Source organism: Protopterus annectens, chromosome 4.part1 (genome assembly GCF_019279795.1).
Source record: "Protopterus annectens isolate FY-2018-M chromosome 4.part1, PAN1.0, whole genome shotgun sequence".
Lineage (NCBI taxonomy): Eukaryota > Metazoa > Chordata > Ceratodontiformes > Protopteridae > Protopterus > Protopterus annectens.
This window is the reverse complement of record NC_056734.1, coordinates 35,124,418-35,145,404: the sequence shown is the minus strand read 5'-3', so window position 1 is coordinate 35,145,404 and position 20,987 is coordinate 35,124,418. Positions and strand designations below refer to the sequence as shown.

Genomic DNA, 20,987 nt, shown 5'->3' with positions numbered 1-20,987 from the left:
ATGTAAATTGCATTGGATAATGTTGCAAAGGAACCACCTGAACTGAGGGATTGTGTTTTTTGTGCTTTAGGCATATAAAACTAGCCATTAGGCTTTAATGTTTCAGTTTGCTTTGTGATTATCAATATACTGCTAATCTCTTTGTACATAAAACCTGCTTTGCAGCAACATGAATTTTGACTCTAAGATATTTGTTCATACTCTACCATTCACTCTACCTTTTACCCTTGCTACACTGCTGCACAGAAGTAATATTTGAAATTTAGAGGCATAAGTAGAGAGTATGTAGTACATACAAATAACCAAATAATGACATTGAAATGAGGAAGGTGGTATGATATTCAGTACACTCAAATGACCACATAATAACATGAAAATAAGGAACTCTATGTAAATGAGGCAATGGACTATGATATCAAATAGTGTCATCAGGTAAGAATGCAAACACACAAGAGTATTATTAGGACATTATATATGCTAAGCAGGGTGCTAGCCACATATAATGGTGTGACTGTGTTTGTTACATGCAGTTCCAGATATGCTCTGGAGCCATGGACTGTGATCCTTATCAGCAACCACCAAACCAATGAGGAGATGGTGTACAATGTAGGTCCACGAACAGTACAAATATTTTAGAGTACCTGTTCAAACAACTCAAGAGCCACTTCCACTGATCCAGTAAATCATCAAGGCATAGTATTATGTACCAGAAACTTGCTGCAGGATATTTGCAGTGAGTCTCATACTACACAATATGGTACAACAGAAATAGGTAGTGCTAGATGTACCTCTCAATAAAGATCAACATACTAGTAGTAAGCAGCGGTGGATGGGCAGAGCGTAGCCTCTAGGGATGGGTAAGCAGCTGTGTAAACACAGGTAAAACAAATATAGAAGTAAAGCATTATGGGACTGGCAAAAAGTGGGATCTGGTGCAGAGCTGTGAGTCATAAAACAGACAACACAGACAAAAACAATGCGTGCAATTTCACAAGCAGTCTATGCAAGGCACTGCATGGATGGGCCATACTATTAATTTTATAGTTTGGAGATGATCATCAGAAACCCATGTGGTGGGGGCATACTGAATGGTAACAGGAAGACAATAATATGGGTAAAATCATGAGAAGTAACAATTACAGACATTTGCCCTGGTGGAAGGTTGTGTGGAGTCAACAATCCCATCCATCAGTAGTGTTGTTTTGCTGACACTGTGAATGTTGGTGATACCTACTGTGGTGGATTGTAGTATCAAGACTTGATGTGGTCCATGGCAGTTCATGCATCCTAATGTGATGTCCAAATTTAGCAGCTAAAATAACATCATTGTCTATGACCTGAATGAAAGTCATGTGCAGGCATGGTTTTTCATGTTCCCTCAAAAGATACTGAAATTCTACAACTATTGGACAATTCAAGAACAGCCTTATGAGGCATCCTGGATGTTGTGACTGGGGATAGTCAGTGTTCATGACTGTGAGACCATCAACAGGTGGTACTGGCAATCAGTGAGACCAATGCTGATAGTGGCACTGTCGTAGTAGGGCATGCATGTGCCCTGCCATCTCCATTCATGACCTTACTATGGCCATGGATTGTATGATTAGCAGAGGTAGACTGTATGAAAGTTGCCATATTTCACATTGAAGCACCTGAGGTATTTATCCTCAGCAATTTCAGCTTACTCTCCCTATATTCATGCCACTGTGCAGGTGTTGCAGAGTCATGGAGGACAGATACACATCTCCTCAATGCTGGTGGTGAACATGTTCAGATGTTGCCTCTCCCTCACCGACCTGTCCAAAGCCGTTCACACTTGTGGGTTACACATTTGAGACAGTAGGTGCATATGGAGTGCTTCCTAAGTCATCTACCTTTGGACAATGTCACTGTCCCTAACATTATGCAGCCAGTTAACATGTCCTTGTAGGGTTCTGCACAGCCCACCCCATGAGCTTACTTCAACATGTGTATGCCCTTCCAAGACCTCTACTTCCATCTACCTATTAGACCCTTGTAGTGCACATGCTGTTATTCTCCCATTAAAAAGAGTCAACATGTCTCACACTATGAACAGGGTCATAAAATTCCTTAACTAGTCCTTTCCAAGGTGCTTGATAGGGTCTAAATCAGAACATTAAAGTATTAAAACTTCGAATGTTCTGATATCGAACACTATTCAGTGAACGCTAGGACTAGCAAAGCTGCAGAACAGCAAATTCTTTCCTTGGGAAAGAATTTGGTTGGCTGTTTCTGTGGCTTCGCTATTCTTAGCATTGTGGTGGAAAGTTGCAGGTTGGGTTCAGGTAAGTGTGTGATTGTTTGTACGTTAGGGTTAGGGTCGGGTTAAGTGAATTAGTGTTAGGGCGTGGGTTAGGAGTGTGTGCGATAGTGACAGACTTTAGGGTTAGGGGCGGTTTTAGTGAGTTAGGGTTAGGGCACGGGTTAGGTGAGTGTACGATAGTGATGGACCATAGGGTTAGGGTTTGGGTTAAAGTAAGTGGGTGGATAGTAGTGTATGTTTAGTTTAGTGTAGCGTTAGCTGTAGGAATTTAAGTGTATGTGTGTGGTTGCTGTTTGTTTGATGTGCTTGTGTTGTGTGTATGTGTTGTGGAGCAGCAAATTTTTTCCATGGGAAAAAATTTGCTGTTCTGAATGTTCGACATTTTCATGTTTAGAAGTTTTGGGGCCGATGAAATAGCGTTCGCTAATTTCATCTTTTGATAATGTGATATAAATGCGCTTGATATGCCTAGTGTACATTCACCACAGCTATACTGAGAGAGCCATATCATTGTGCTCCCACTCACACATACCCCATGGCATTTACCTAACTGTTAATGTATTCCACTACAGGTGCTACTGATGGTGCTGGAGTATATTACCAGGAGGGCTTCCTGCATCACTAAATCTATAGAATTACTATGTAAACTCCTGCATTCCATTGCTTGTTTTATGCAAGTGTTCTCACCTGCAATGAAGCTCACAATTTATATTGTTTGGATAAGTATATCTTACTGAACCAGTTATGCTAATGAGTCCATTAATCACTATGATCTCTGAGCAGATACTGGAACATAATGTGTTGCTTCAGTTCCCTATTATATTTCCGAAGACGCAAAATGTTGAATGCATCTTTATCGAACTTAAAAGAACAAAAATTTAAAATAGCGAAAGGGCATATAAGCGATTTCTTTCCCTGGGAAAGAAATCGCTTGGCCACCTCCATTGCTTTGCCGTTTTCCCCACTGTAGTGCGAACTCGGAGTTGGTATATTTAGTTAGGAGGGTGTGGGTGGTGAAGCCCCTCACTTTGTTTTGTTTGCAGTGATCTTTTTTTTTTTTTTTTTTTTTTTTTTATTGCGCCAAGCAATTTCTTTCACAGGGAATGAAATTGCTCATATCACGTTTTGCTATTTTAAATTTTCAATCTTTGAAGTTTGATAAAGACGCATTCGACATTTTGCGTCTTCGAAGATATAATAGGTACCCTTTACTTCCACAGACCAGCAGTAGCCATACTGCTGATACTGAAAAGAAATATGTGAATACTATGCTTATGTACATGGCCAGTGAGGACCCACAGCACCAAGGTTTAGCACTACAAATTTTTGCTAGTACAATATCTCAGCACTATTTTGTGCATCATATAATGATGTAATATGCATCCATCTGCATAAAGCCAGATTTGTCAGTAACAAACCTTATAAATCCATCATTGCCTTGCCCTGAAACAGCTTCAATGGCTAGAATTTGGGTCTATATTAGAATACCGAATGTTCAAAATTTCAAGTGTTCTAATATCGACCCATTTTCAGTGAACGCTGAAAATATCGAAGAAACAGAAAACCAAATTTTTTCCTAGGGAAAGAATTCATTTGTCCGTTTCTGTTGCTTCTGTATTTTCAGCACTGTGGTGGAAAGTTATGGGTCGGGTTCAGGTAAGTGTGCGATTGTGTGGACGTGAGGGTTAGGACGAGTTAGGTGAGTTAGGGTTAGGGCGTGGGTCAGGTAAGTGTGCGATTGTGTGGACATGAGGGTTAGGGTGGGGTAGGTGAGTTAGCGTTAGGGCGTGGGTGACGTAACTGTGAGATAGTGACGGACCTTAGGGTTAGGGTTTGGGTTAAGATAAGTGGATAGTTACTGGTGTATGTATAGTTTAGTGTAGGGTTAGGTGTAAGAGTTTACGTGTATGTGTGTGGATTGCTGTTTGTTTGGTGTGCTTGTGTTGTGTGTATGTGTTTTGGAACAGCAAATTTTTTCCCTAGGAAAAAATTCAATGTTCTGTATGTTAGATGTTTTAAATTTTCAATTCATAGGATTCGATATTAGAACACTCGAAATTTTGAACGTTCGGTGTTCTAATATAGACCCTAGAATTCCCCCAGCTCTGCATCTCACACACTCCCTATTCAACAAACCACTAGCCTCTAGCCTGCCCATCAATCTCTACCTTAGTATCCCGTTATACTCCAACCCAGTCTCTTCGTAGTTCTGACCAGCACCTTCTAGACATCTATAAACCCAACAAAACTTATGGTAAACTCCTCTATAAATACTCTGTGTCCCTTGCATGGAATAGGCTACCACCTCACATTCATAGTATCACTAGTTCCAACTGCTTTAAAACTGAAGTCAAGCCCTGCTTTCTGAACTCAAGAGTCTGGCCTTGCCTAAATCCTCCATAAGCTTCATTTTCCTTTCCTTTTCTTTCGCTACCTGTCTACATCTAATAATTCAATGACTAACCTGCTGTCAAGGCAATACTACATTATGCTACTTGGGAAAGATAAGTCATTATTGTAAATATTTAAATGTACTACTTATATTTATTTCATTTTGTTTTATTTTTATTACAGTTATTTGTTTCACCTGATTACTGCATATGTAATTTTTGCTTATGTTGTATTGCTGCACTGTTTTTTCTTGGGTTTTATATATTGCCTGATATGTTTTCTTTTTATGTTTGTATTGCTGGAGCTTTTCTCCTCAGGTCTCCACTGAAAACGGGCCACTGGCTGAGATGGACTAACCTGGTTAACAAATGTCAAATAAATAAATAAATATAAATAAATAAAATAAAGTTATCATGTTGCTCCTTAAGTGAACAAGACTGAGTGGATATGGCTTCCTCAGGCATTGTGAACTACAGGGTTTCTTTTAAACAGGAGTGCAACAATTTGCATGCATATATGTTTTATGTAAATTGTTATGCCCACTTATAATGATTTATGCTTTATTATTGGAAGTTACTATATCATGCTAGCATTTTGTCTGCACCAAGTTGTTTTTAGTATAATAGTATGGTCTATTTGTATAGCTGCACCTTTTTCACTAATGTTATTCATGTAATTGTGTTGTGTGTAGACAGCTCATACTGGTGTCTAGTTATTTCTATATAATTGTGCTGTTACTGGTGGATAGAATCACATTAGAGACCCAGGACAGAGTGCTGCTCGCTATATTTTTATCTGTGACTGCATAACTGTCTGATGAGGTTTCTTCAAACAGATGTTTTTCCAACTGGCTCAGTATCTGCATATACTAGTAGTTGGTTAAAGACATATTTTCCTGCATACAGTAGCTATTTGCTCAGTTTGTTTTTTGTAACCTTTATAATATATCTTTACCATCTCAAAGTGCTTACTCCTCTCTGTACTCTTCTTTTCTAGACCTAACACCACTCTAAGTATTCAACTGCGGTACCACCTTTATCATTCTTATAAGAAAAGTGCAATCTGGGTCTGAACTGTCTGCAAACAGCCAAAGTTGACTTTGAGTATGTGTCTACCTGTTTGAGCCAATATTCATTTTCCCCTGGAGAGCACTCTGCTTTGGCTTGTAAGCAGCCCCACCCCACACACACACACTCTCACACACACACACACACACACACACACACACACACACACACACACACACACACACACACACACACACACTCATCTTCCACTTTCTCTCTTATTCCCTTCTGTTAGCAAATAGTATCCATAACTGATCAATACTGTGTGTTTGTTAATTTAAGCTGAGACCACAGTAGCCTACTGATACAAGCTTATCCTGTTTTTCCACCTGAGAAATGGTTAAGAGATGACTTACAGTTTCAAAGCAGTCCTTGGTCAATTCTGATTGTTTCTTAAACACAAACTTGTCTTTACTTTGGCTCATTAGCAGCAGTACAAAAGAACTGCCTGCTCACACCCTTGTTCTCCCCCTTCCTTGTTTATTACCTTAAGCCAATCCCAAAGTTAACAAATATTACCTGTGGCAGGCACCATTTTTAAAACTACAACCACCCATTGGTCACTATCATATGTTCATGTATCAGTTTACTCTGTTACCTGATTGTTTCCAGCCCCTTCATAAGAGCCACTAACAGGGTCTATACCCGCTTCGCTCCCTACTCTGCCCCCTATTTCCTCCTGCCCCCAGTGGTCCTACCTTTATTACACTCACAAACCCCTTCCATCTTTCCAGTAGCGAAACACAGCGCTAACCCAACACTATTTCCTCCATCTTCCCACAATCACACCTCCTCAACTAACATGTACAAGCATGCCTTACCTATGCTCACTGAATGCACTCTCCTTGCATATCTTACATCCTAACAAAGCTCCATCATTCCCCCACTCAACCACTACCACTGTACTACTACTCACACCACCATTCATGTCTCACCCTCACTCAGCTGCCCTCCCACCAACTCAAGAACCATCCCTATGCACCCCCCAAATATTCTACCAACTATATTACTCAAACATGAAGCATCCCTACAACTTAACATAGTAACCCTCCCACCATACCTATTACCCACAGAGCACAATCATAAAGTTTCCCTAATAAACAAACACATTCAAAAACTGAAAAAACTAATAACCTCATGCATATCAAAACTAACCCTAAGTGGAGACATCCACCCCAACCCTGTCCCTACCATCTCCAACCCCAATCCTCATAATCAGACTAGAAACCACAATGTCTCCCATATCACAGCCAATTGAAAGCAAAGTAACTTCCTTCTACTAAGCCTAAATATTAGAAGTATATCCAACAAAGTCCATGAACTCCATGCCACCATAGACTTGTACTCCCCAGATATAGTCATCCTGACAGAATCCTGGCTAAAACCTCACATTACCAGTGAGCAAATACTCCCTACCGGTTATGGCATACTAAGAGTAGACCAGCTAAACAAGAAAGGAGGCGGTGTAGCTATAATATTTAAACAGCATCTAAACATACAGATCTTAAAATCATCAGCTCCACAAATAGGCAGTGAAGAAATAATATATACCAACCTCAAAATAAACCAAAACAAAACCATCAGCATAATTGGATGCTACTTCCCACCTGGCCAAAACATCCCTCCACTAGAAAACCTCCTCAGCTGGTCTACCCACCATCTCCCCCAAGAAACTATAATTTTAGGTGATTTCAATATTGACTGGCAATCCTGTTCTGGCAGCCATCCAACCTATCATGTAAACCTTCATGGCTTCACCCAACTAGTCCAGTCGCCAACCAGGATAAATAAAAACTCCAGCAAGCACACTACCCTGGATTGGATACTAGTCGGTAAGAGCCCCCAGTCATATATAACAGGTTGCTTATCAGATAGCCTCAGTGATAACTCCCCAACATTCCTACTCAAAAAATACCTATACCAAGCTAAACCTGTCATCTACTATCAAATACGTAACAAACTAAACTTTAACCCACTCTCATTCATCTCATCCCTCAAAGAATATAACTGGCATCCTCTAAAGCACCTCAGTCTTGATGACGCAGTTGAATTTTTTAATACTACCTTCCTGAGCATCCTTAATTACCATGCCCCCATAAGACTTTCCAGAATCAAAGCACAACCCTCCCCATGGATACAGAAAACCACTAAATCAGAAATGAAAAACAGGGATAAAGCCTGGGAGCACTGGCGCAAAACCAAAACCCCCTCAACTAGACAGAAATTTCTAGAACTACGCAATAGAGTCAAAAAGCTAATAAAACAGGACAAATTCCAATATACCACTCTGCCCTAGACTCCTCCCAAAACAGCCTCAAACAATTCTGGTCCTCCATAAACTCCATCCTCCACCCAGGTAAAGTCAGTACCCCTCCTCCTAACATCCCTCACTCCTCCAAAAATATTGCTACCTCATTCAACACACACTTCACACAAACCATACTATCACTAGCTAAACAACACAACCCCCCCTCCCCTCCAATCCACACCATCAACTATTTATCTCCCCACTGCCTTCTCTACATACCTTCCTCCAACATAAAAAAACTCATAACTAAACTTAAGCCCACCAAATTAGCAGCAGACAACCTCCCAAGTGAATACCTACAAATTGCAGCTGATGTTCTGGCCTACCCAGTATCCATCTTGATTAACCAATCTCTGTCAGAAAGTTACATTCCCAAACTGTGAAAAGTATCACATATAATTCCCCTCTACAAAGGCGGCCCCTCTGCAGAACTAACCAATTACTGCCCCATAGCTATTCTCTCTCCACTCTCCAAAATACTAGAGAAATACATACACTCTCTGGTCTCAGACTACCTCCTTACTAATAACCTCCTTTCCAATACTCAGCATGGTTTCCGACCAAACCATAGCACCACCACTGTGTTACTTTCCTTTACTAACACTATCCTTCAGCATAAAAACAATGGCTATCTCTCCTCTGCTACTTTCCTAGACCTATCTAAAGCATTTGACATGGTCCCATACAAACAACTGATCGCTGTCCTCAATAACCTATCCTTCTCTCAATCAGTCACCAACTGGTTTCAGAGTTACCTGTCTGATCGCCAACAATCTGTTGTATGGCAGAATGACATATCTCCCCAACTACCTGTCTCCATAGGGGTTCCCCAAGGATCCATCCTTGGACCTCTACTCTTCTCTGTTTTCACCAATAATCTAGCCTCTGCCACCAAACATGGCACACTCATACAATACGCAGATGACTCAACCATCATCTGCTCAGCCCAGTCCCTACCCAAACTGCAAAAAGTCACACAGGAAGCCTTTTCCTCCATTGAAACTTTGTTATCCGATGCCCAATTAATACTCAACACAAACAAAACTAAACTACTCATCTTCCAACCCACCAAACATACTCAAAACAACTCTCACTTTAACATGACAGCAAAAGACAACACCACTATATACCCAACTGAACACATCAAATTGGTAGGAGTGGAAATAGACAATAAACTAAAATTTGACATAAACATATCCATGACCATAAAAAAAGTCCACAAAAAACTAGGAGCGTTATACAGAAATAAGCAACTTCTCAACAAAGCAGCAAAGATTTCAATAGCAAATTCCCACCTTATCTCCACCTTACTTTATGCCTCTCCAATATATACCAACCTAAGGCAATGCGATCTGAACAAGCTAGAGTCTTGCTACAACAAAATTGCCAAATTCGCCACAGGGGCATCCAACCGTAGTCATCACTGTCTCTCACTTGCTGAACTGGGCTGGCTTGAACTCCCTCACCTCCTTCAATGGTATCAACTCTCACTCGCCTACAAACTAGTAAACCATCCACTAAATGCCCCATCCCTCCAGAATCTACTCCAACCCTATCGCACTACCAGACCACTGAGATCCAGCAACAAAAATCACTTGCAGATGACTAAAGCCAATAACTCTGCTGGTGAAGTACTATTCTCTTGCGCCATAGCCAAATTATGGAACTCCCTCCCACCCACAATTCCCTCCATACCATCATGCACCCACTTCAAAACTTAACTAAAAGCGCACCTAAAAACATGCTGGCTATGCCCTTACAACTCCCACTCTAATATCACCCACCCCATTCAACCACTACCTTTCTTTCCACCCCACTAACTACCTTGATTATAGCAAGCTCAGATGCTCATAAGACTCGTACTTATTATACAGCAGGAACTTCTTATTGTAACATTGGTTAATGTCTGTTATGTACTTCGCAGATAAATATTCTAGTTGTCTACTGATGTACTATGTTCTTCATCTGTAAATATGTTTGTAATTAATTGCTATGTTAATCAAATTGTTAATCGCTATGTAATACAATGTAACTACTGTCTATTTTAACTGTGGAGCTTTTCTCCCCGGGCCTCCTCTGAAAATGGACCTACGTCCAGTCGGACACTCCCGGTCAACAAATGTAAATAAATAAAATAAATAATGTTGAATTATTTTTATCCTTTATCTGTTGTGATTATTGAGTTTGAATAAAATTGGAGTTTTGAAAAAAAAAGATCTGATATTGAATAGTGAATTACAAAATGGCAAACTAATAATTTATTTGGGGTTTTGTGTAATGATTACAGTGCTTATGACACAGATACAAGGTTCAGGGTTTGATTCGTAACTTTAGAAGTGGAAATAGCTAGGCTTAAAGAGGCCCATATGTCTGGTCTATATTATGTACTCAAAGCTTTAAAACCTCAGTGCTCATATAATCGACCCTATATGAGATAAGTTTTAAAACTTCGAATATATAATAAAAAATAAATAAAAACAAAAACAACCTACATGAATGCTCTGAGCAGGGGGACAAACCACCCTGCATCCCCCACACCCCCCACTACTTAAATATACCAAATCTGAGATCACACTACAGTGAAGTGAGATTGCTGTAGGTAATATTTCCCTTTACTTCACTGCAGTGTGATCTCAGAGTTGGTATATTTAAGTAGCAGGGGGGTGCAGACCCCACGTGGGGGGTGCAGGGTGGCTTGCCCCCCTGCTCAGAGTGTTCAGGTAGGTTGTTTTTGTTTGTATTTATTTATTATTATATGTTCAAAGTTTTAAAACTTCGCTTATATAGGGTCGATTATATGAGCGTCGAAGTTTTAAAAATTCGAGTATATAATATAGACTCCATAAGGCAGCTAGCTTAATGCTACCAAAGAATCATAGGTTCATAGGTTCATAGGGTGGTCCTAGGCTATCAGCCCTAGGGCCTATATAAGCCTAGCCATACAATTCCCTGGCTAGTTCTTCCCACAATATTTACTTCCCTGGACCCCTGTCTAGCAGGGTGACTGATGTGATCCCTGGGGTGAATATCCTATCTCCCATCCAATCATCAAGGTTATCTTTGAAGAGTGCCAAAGAGGCGCTCTAGTTGACATACATGGGCAGTCAATTCCAGAGTCTGGGGAGTCTCTGAGTCAGGAACCTATCCCTCCAGCATGTTTTGTTCATTGTGATGGCAATGCTTAGAGCCCTGGAGCATGTGGCTCTGAGGGATTAGGATTTCTTTAAGTGTAAAGCACAAAAAAGTGAGCTAGTAGTAAAGTGGAGAAAACAAATAAAGCAACTTCAGGCAAAAAAAAAACAAACAAACGATACTCCAAACCATCAATAAAAATGTAATGGAATGACAAAGCTTTCAGATACAAACTATACTTCTTCACTGTATTAACATAAAGCATCCATTAAAAGAGCATTTTTATCTCTTCAAACATGTCATATGACAAAGCAACCTATCAATAAACAGCAATCAGAGCAACAATTAAACTTTTAAAAGTACAGTAGCAACATAATATATTTAGTAATTTCTTTTTTACTTTCTGTTGTTTAGATTTCAACACTGGTTTCAAAGTAACCTGTTTATTGAGACCAGAATATTTATCTGCTTCTAAGTGGATGATCCACTCATATTTCCTTCATATCCACATTATTTACAAGATCTCCACGTCTAATATTTGGTTGAATTACATGTATAACTCTAAAACTAAATTGATGTGAATCATCGGTCTCACTAACATGTTTGGCTAAGGAATTAGTCAATATTGCTCTTCTAATCTCAGATCTGTGTTCTATGATTCTGTCTTTTAGTTTTCTGGTCGATTTTCCTACATATAAACCAAAGCATTTTTTACAAGTGGCAAGATATATAATAAATGATGTGTTGCATGTTGCACTACAACGAAAGACAATATCTATGTCTCCCATTACCTGTAGGTCATAAATACATATGTTAATTTTACTAATCATAGCATCTATTTCCTTGGCACTAATAGGTTTAAATGTAAGTCCATCTGACAATAGTTCATTCATAGACTGTAAATATTGTTCTAAATCCATTATCACATTGGCACCTCTTTTATCTGCCTCCTTTATATCTATTTGTGTATTATTCTGTAATGACTTAAATGCTTGGGTCTCTTCAGGTGTTAAGTTATATATTTTCATAAAATCTTTTCTATCATAAATGTTACGAATTTCCTTTTCACAGATATTAGTAAAAACATTAATGACTGGATCACTAACAGGAATGAACATGCTACTTCTTTTTAAATGACTAGCCACAACACGATTATTGCTTTTAAAGATATTTTTTAAGTTCAAACTCCGTGAAAATAAATTCAAGTCAGTAATCACATGTACCAGATCATCAGTACCTGCTGGAACAAACTTAGTTCCTCGTGACAATAAGGACATTTCTGTCTCAGTTAGACTATAGTTAGAAAGATTGACAAACATGGGACAATTCCCCTCAAAACTCTTTTCATTTAAAGTCACTTTAGCAGTAGTCTGACCAGTCTCTATATTAGAACATATAAAATGTTCATTAAATGGAGCAGGAACCTCCACATTACTAGTTGTTACCACATCACTACTAGCATACTGTCCTGTTCTCTCTGGGTTTCCCATCAGTTCCAAACCATCAGACAAGTCATAATTGCCCATATCTGTAATTATTACTACATGTTTATTAATAGTATATTCTATATTCAAAATTTCTCCCATTATTGATGTATCTTCAGTTGTACAATCAAATTTATTTTCAAATCGACTCATACCTAAAGAGTGTTTAAATGTTTCTCCAATATCACTCATACTAGAATTTAGCCTAGTCACATCACCTGCTTGATCAATATATTGATCTACGGATTTACCATGAAGGAGTGACAATTCATAACCATTACATTTTGCATTAGGATGGGGACCTAAAAGCTCCCCATTCTTAGTTGATAGATAACAATCTACTGCTTCACCATATGGCTGGTCAGGCCTACTCACATGGCTATTTGCAGAAGTATCTTTATCAGAAAAACTATGGACTGCTCTTTAATGGGACCTAGTACTGGTATTGTTTCAAATTGTGTATGCACTTTGGACTGTTTTAATGCTTTTTATAACCATTAGCAATTATGTAGCAAGACGAAAAAAGTGTTATGTGGTATGAATGATACAAATGCTGCTTCTAATAATTATACTAATTTAACAGCTGATATTGACCCTTTGGAAGGTGCTAGTGTTAAGGCTTTGATTTATAATAATAATGAGGCATTATGGGATGGCCGAGGTTTACAGAAGTTAATGTACAACTCTGATGTATCTGATATGGGTAAACGGTCATCTAGGCAGATGAAAGCAGTTCCTAGTGAGCTAAATAACATGCTTAGGAACACCACGTCTATGTTACAAAATGCAAGTATGTTAGAAAATGTAGTTTTTACTGGCCATACTAATGCCTGTGTTGAATTTAAAAAAGATGCCTTTGATAGGAATATGACCCATAAATATGATGATGTCCTTTGGGATGATCGAGCTTTACAGAATTTAAAATGTAATTTGTCTTTAAATACTGGGGCTTTGGCTCCTGTGCTTGAAAGATCTGTCTCATGTATTACAGACTAGTTTGCTCACATACAGTCGGAAGATAGCTCTATTATAGTGGGGCTAAGCAGAGTTAATTTGGTAAACAATGGGGCCACTAATCAATTTTAAGAACCCTGTATTGAATATTGTTGCAGAAGATATATTAAATGAAAATAAGAATCAGCACGTGGGTTATATTTTAACTGATAAACAGGAAAATGGAGAAATACTGAATAATTATCAGCAGAAGGAAACTGAACCATTGAATTATTTAATGGAATATGGCTATGATGGGACCCCTTTCTTATATAATTGTGTTTCTGATAAAGATACTTCTGCAAATAGCCATGTGAGTAGGCCTGACCAGCCATATGATGAAACAGTGGATTGTTATTTATCAACTAAGAATGGGGAGCTTTTAGGTCCCCATCCTAATGCAAAATGTAATGGTTATGAATTGTCACTCCTTCATTGTAATTCCCTAGATCAATTTATTGATCAAGCAGCTGATGTGACTAGGTTAAATTCTAGTATGGGTGATATTGGAGAAACATTTAAACACTCTTGAGGTATGATTCGATCTGAAAATAAATTTGATTGTACAATTGAAGATACATCAATAATTGGAGAAATTTTGAATATAGAATATACTATTCATAAAGATGTAGTAATAACTAAAGATATGGGCAGTTGTGACTTGTCTGATGGTTTGGAACTGATGGGAAACCCAGAGAGAACAGGACAGTATGCTAGTAGTCATGTGGTAACAACTAGTAATGTGGAGGTCCCTGCTCCATTTAATAAACATTTTATATGTTCTAATATAGAGACTGGTCTGACTACTGCTAAAGTAACTTTAAATGAAAAGAGTTTTGAGGGGAATTGTCCCATGGTTGTCACTCTTTCTAACTATAGGCTAACTCAGGCGGAAATGTCCTTATTGTCATGAGGAACTAAGTTTGTTCCGGTAGGTACTGATGATCTGGTACATGCGACTACTGACTTGAATTCATTTTCAAGGGTTTTGAACTTAAAAAAAATCTTTAAAAGCAATAATGGTGTTGTGGCTAGTCATTTAAAAAGTAGTAGCATGTTGATTCTTGTTAGTGATCCAGTCATTAATGTTTTCACTAATATTTGTGAAAAGGAAATCTGTAACATTTATGACAGAAAAGATTTTATGAAAATATATAACTTAACACCTGAAGAGACCCAAGCATTTAAGTCATTACAGAATAATACACAAATAGTTATAAAGGAGGCAGATAAAAAAGGTGCCAATGTGATAATGGATTTAGAACAATATTTACAGTCTATGAATGAACTATTGTCAGATGGACTTACATTTAAACCTATTAGTGCCAAGGAAGTAGATGCTATGATTAGTAAAATTAACATATGTATTTATGACCTACAGGTAATGGGAGACATAGATATTGATATCGTCCACTTTCTTAGTGTACCATGTCCTATAATCCCTATACTATATGGACTACCTAAAATCCATAAATCTTTAGAGAGAACTCCGATGAAACCGATAGTATCAGTGAGGGGATGGATGAGTGAACCCATATCAGTATAGTTGTGCCCATGACCATTTGATTTTGGTGACATTAGATATAAAACACCTGTTCACTGTGATTCCGAATAGTTATGGAATTGATTGTATTAGAGAGACTCTACAAGAATACGGATGTCTTCCTGCTAGACATATTGAAACTATATGTAAGCTATTAGATCTAGTTTTGGAGAACAATATTTTTACTTTCAATAAACATATTTATCACCAGATTTCAGGAATGGCCATGGGCACCGCTATAGCCAATACGTATGCCAACTTAACATTGGGTAGATGGGAAAGTATATACCTGTTTGGAAATTCTAATATATATGCAACAAAGATATCATTCTACAAGTGGTTTGTGGATGACATTGTTTTGGCTTGGCATGGCACTATTGCAAAGCTACATGGGTTCTATGAATATTTGAATAACACTCTTGAATTTCTTAAATTTGAGATGGCATTTGCTGAGGACTTTATGCATTTTCTTGATGTTAGGTTACAAATGACAAGGTCAGGCTTATAAGCAAGTATTTATAAAAAGGATATGCAGGTAAATAAATACCTACATAAGAGAAGCATGCATGCGGAAAGGACCTTTAAAAGTGTGCTTAAGAGTCAGTATTTGCGAGCCATTAGGCTGAATACCCAATCAGAGGTCTGTCATGCTCAGATACAAGAAATGACTGATAAATTTATTGAAAGGGTTATAATATGGAAGAAATAGAAACAGCTAGAAGGGATGCCTTAAGAGTAAGGGACTCAAAAGCTAGACCCTATTTTTCTACTCAGGCTGATACTGTCTTTGAAGGGTCAAGAGTGACCATCACAGCCCTTGAGATACTTTATGACTTATAGCAGAGCTAGTAGAACAATATAGGGGTTATAAATAAGAATTGGGATATACTGAAGGCTATACCAGGTCATGAAAGTTGGCTCCCAAATAGACCTAGTTTTACCTACAGAAATTGTAATAATCTAAAGAAATTACTATGCTATAAGGATTTCTCATTAAATAGTAATATAATAACAACATTTAATAAAAAAGGTACCCTCCCCTGTTATAATTGTTCCTGCTGTTCAAGTATAATTCAGTCTAATGAATTTGTATATCCTGTGAATGGAAAAAAGTTTGTCTTTTGTTGTAGTGCAACATGCAACACACCATTTATTTTATATCTTGCCACTTGTAAAAAATGTTTGGATTTTTATGTAGGAAAATCGACCAGAAAACTAAAAGACAGAATCATAGAACACAGATCTGAGATTAGAAGAGCAATATTGACTAATTCCTTGGCCAAACATGTTAGTGAGACTGATGATTCACATCAATTTAGTTTTAGAGTTATACATGTAATTCATCCAAATATTAGATGTGGAGATCTTGTAAATAATGTGGATATGAAGGAATATGAGTGGATCATCCACTTAGAAGCAGATACATATTCTGCTCTCAATAAACAGGTTACTTTGAAACCAGTTTTAATATCTAAACAACAGAAAGTAAAGAAGAAATTACTAAATATATTATGTTTCACAAACACCAACCGTTCCAGTAAATATAACAAATAAGCAGAAAACTGGAACTGGAGTAGTAAAACAGTGATTTATTCAGGCAAAGCAGGACAACTTGTAAAATAAACGCTCCACAAAACAAACTCATGCATTTTCATCCGAGCACCTCCCAGACTTCATCAAATAAAGACAGGTCCCATAGCAATCCTCATCCCTTCAGTTTACTAGTAAGTTACACATACAGCCAAATTACACAACTATGAGCTAGTGAGTTGTGTAATTTGGTTGTATGTGTACCTTAGTAGTAACGTGAAGGGATGAGGGTTGCTATGGCACCTGTCTTAATCTGATGAAGTCTGGGAGGTGCTCGGATGAAAACGCATGAGTTTGTTTTGTGGAGCGTTTATTTTACAAGTTGTCCTGCTTTGCCTGAATAAATCACTGTTTTACTACTCCAGTTCCAGTTTTCTGCTTATTAAATATATTATGTTGCTACTGTGCTTTTAAAAGTTTAATTGTTGCTCTGATTGCTGTTTATTGATAGGTTGCTGTGTCATGTGATATGTTTGAATGAGATAAAAATGCTGTTTTAATGGCCATTTTATGTAAGACACTGAAGGAGGATAGTTTGTATCTGAAAGCGTTGTTGTTCTATTAAATTTTCATTGATGGTGGAGTATCATTTGTTTTTTTGCCTGAAATTTCTTTAAGTGTAGCATGCCCAACAGCTCTGGGTTTGACATGGCCTTGTATGTTAAGCAGAGATCACCTCTGAGTAGACGATATGCGATAGAGTATAGCTGGAGTTTTTTTTTAGACTGTCAGCATAGGGCATCTGCTTTAGGCCTGTAATTCTTTTAGTGAAGTATTTATTCGGCCTTTCCAGATGGTTTATTTTAGTTCAGTTTGAGTCTAGCCTTCCTAAAACTGATGTCAGGGCATGTTATTACACAGAATGCTTTTTAAGTTGGAAAAAAATATTTTTGTTATGTATAGAGTGCATTGAATACATATGACTCAGTCTTTCATTGCATAATACATCAGGGATGATACACTTTTCATTGTTTATGCCAACAGTAGTAATAGGTGAAAATGAAAGACATTCAATAATTTTTTTGTCTTTTCTTATACATTTGTCACTATATTACAGCATTGTAAATTATAAACTTTAATACAATTTAGTTATAACCTTTAGGTAAGTATTAGGCTACCTGTTTCTGTGGGCAATTTTAAGCTTAGCCAATTTCCCTCATAGGTAAGAGTCAAACCCCGTACCTTGTGCCTCTGAGATGAACACTCTAACTGCTATGCTAATCACTAACACTATGAGATGTTCAAATCTTCTTTTCATATCTGGTATCCCAGATGGCAGTTTTGATATTTACATATGTTCAATATCATAGAAAAATCATAAATAGTAATGTGCATCAATAAATACTACTACTACTAATAATAAAATGAACATTTGACAAAGGGAATACTTTAAGGATACTCAGCAGATTGCTCCAGGTTACTCTGTTAGTCTGATATGAAAACAAATGCTGATAATATTTTAAGGTGAAAGTAATAACATTTGTAATTATATTTTTTATCAGTCCCAAAGATATTGTTGTTCAGTGAATATGCAGATGGTGGCAACATTTAAATGTGGCTACATGAAAGATAGATTGATAGACATATGATGTGGATGAGGTAGAGAAAGATTAAATTAATAGCTAATGTTACATCAAAGATAAGTATTCTTACCTGGAGATTACTGAGCAGAAAAATCAGTAACAAATGTGTGCTTATAAGCCACAACACATCTTTTACTTTTATATGGATGCTTAATATAGTGATGTGCTTGGGCTTCTTATGATTTGATACTTTTTGTCATTTTTTTTCTTTATAGTCTGAAAATATTATTGATAAAGCAAATTGTATTATGTTGCACAAAATGTGGTCATGTGATCTCACCCATTGCATTGCTGTTAAACAGAAATACTCCATGAGAATTCGAGTCTTCTTCTAATCCCATATAAAATGGATGTACACCATAGCTGTTTAACTTTTCCTGAAAAAATAAACAAAAACTTGATTAGAATTTGCATTCAATCACATGTTACAACTACGTGTGAATATGAAATATGTCACAACATAGACTGATTTTCATTCCCTATGATTGTTCTCTGAAATTGTCACAAATAATCCTGTTTTTGGTCTGACCCAGATACTGCATAGCTTGTCTGCAGTACAACTTCGTTTTCCATGAAATCTTGCCCTAATTTTATTTGGAATTTGTTACAATGTCAGTTACACTGTATTGGCCAGTGCAAAATGGGATCAGGTGAATTGATAAAAATCAGTGTGAATATAAAGAGAAAGAGAAATGTTAAGTGGAGCTGTATTCATCATCAAGCCTTGGTGGGTACCTTTCTATAGTAGACCCGGTTCTTCCAAAATTCCACCATCAAAATGAAAATATAGGGAATATATGTGTGCTGGTTTAAATTATTCCTCCTATCTGAGGTACAGATAGATTCAGATTATATATGCAGCAGGGCTATGAGTGGAGGAGGGGCAGGCAACATGTACTGGCTTATATAGGAAGATGAGACTTCAGGCAACCCTGCTTTAAAGCTAGCATTATGAGTTTAGGTATTCACATTCACTATATTGCTTTCTGCAGATGAACTTCATTTTCTGAGGCTAGTGGAATGTTCAATATAGAACGCTGTACTACAATTGCACTAACTCATGCAATTGGTATGCATCTGTATCTCTAAATATCTATGACACATGAGTGCATATGTGTATGTGGATATCTATACAGATGACAAAAGTATTCCAACCCCATAGAAATTAAACAAAATGAAACAATGAAGTGAAGTTTGGACCCCTGCAGATTATTAAAACAAAAAAAGAAAAAGAAAAAGCAGTTCTCTCTGTACTACTAATGGACAGAGACAGCTCCAAAATGCTTTATCCCATGTATCTGTCCCCTCAAATTATCAATAGTATGATTCCAGTTATTTTCGTTAGTTTTAATATTTAATTATATACCATGAGATGAGTAAGACCACTCCAACATCAAATGGCTTAGGTGAATTCGAGCACCAATAGGGAAATTGGTTAGGATTAAAATAGCCCAGAAAGAAAGCTGGCCTAGTACTTAATTATGAACATATGAGCCTTTAAGAAGCTAAGCATATTAAGCACAAAATAACAATATCAGAACTTCATTGCTATGATGTAGTCCTAGTATTATTTGTACAACATTGAGCAGCTTTGCTATGCAAGTTACAGGTCAACCAAAGACTGTTGCAATTAATAAAAGTAGTAGCGGGATGATGTATGTTGTTTTATCTGATTGTGCAGGCATTGCACTCCATACACTGAGTGCATATGTAAAGCAGCTCCTCTGTAAACACATGCCATCAATAAAAAACGCAAATGCTAGAGTACTGGCTGGTCTTAGTGGGGTAACCCATAGGAATCCACTTGTGTGCAGGTTCATATTACGTTACTTTAAAAGTTCGAACACTATATGGTCAAACCCATATGTTCAAACTTTTAAAATTTCGAAAACGACAGAAAAAAATAAAAAAAACAAAAAAAACCTACCTAACAGTTGTAAGCTGCACCCCCACCCCCGCTCTTTAAATATACCAAATCCGAGACCGCACTACAGTGCAGTAAAGGGAAATCTTCCCTTTCTGCACTGAACAGAGATCTCCGTTAACATGTTCGAACTTTTAAAAGTTCAAACATATGGATTTGACCATATAGCATTCTAACTTTTAAAAGTTCGACAACCTTATAGGCAACCTTGCTATGTGATGGAGATCCCTTTGCAGTATAGCCATGCATTCTCCTGGCTACACTCTGTCCCTGGTCTATCATCTTGTCTAGAGTGTGAAACGTTTTATAACCCACCACTAAATGTAGCTCTGTAGTAATGTATAAATATCTTTCTGCCTGTCACTGCTGTGCTGTGTAGATGGACCCTGTCACATATCCCAAGCATATGATCATTTAGTACACCATGGTGCATTAGGTAGTTTCATGAACCATTCAAGAAAATGGCACGCCAATTGTATGCTGGCCATGGTTGCCACATTTAGGAGAGACAGAATTCTGTTAAAAACACTATGTTTGACACATTCTTTGTCATATCCATTGTCCCACTGATTTCTGTAAGCAAGTGTACATTGTTTCTCTTTCAAAATGAGTAATCATGCCATTAACAGTCTTGAAGAGACAGTAAATAATATGATAAATGAAACAGATGATTAAATGTACAAACATT

At 37.5% G+C, this 20,987-nt stretch overlaps 1 protein-coding gene across 1 annotated transcript in view; it reads right to left on the bottom strand.

Annotated features, from left to right (window-relative positions):
• Positions 1-20,987, bottom strand: part of LOC122800743 (maltase-glucoamylase, intestinal-like) — a 1,506,799-nt gene that overhangs the window by 700,135 nt on the left and 785,677 nt on the right. Inside the window, exon 29 of the mRNA XM_044069982.1 lies at positions 18,656-18,752. Within this exon, the coding sequence (XP_043925917.1) occupies positions 18,656-18,752 (97 nt within the window). The remainder of the gene's footprint in view (positions 1-18,655; positions 18,753-20,987) is intronic.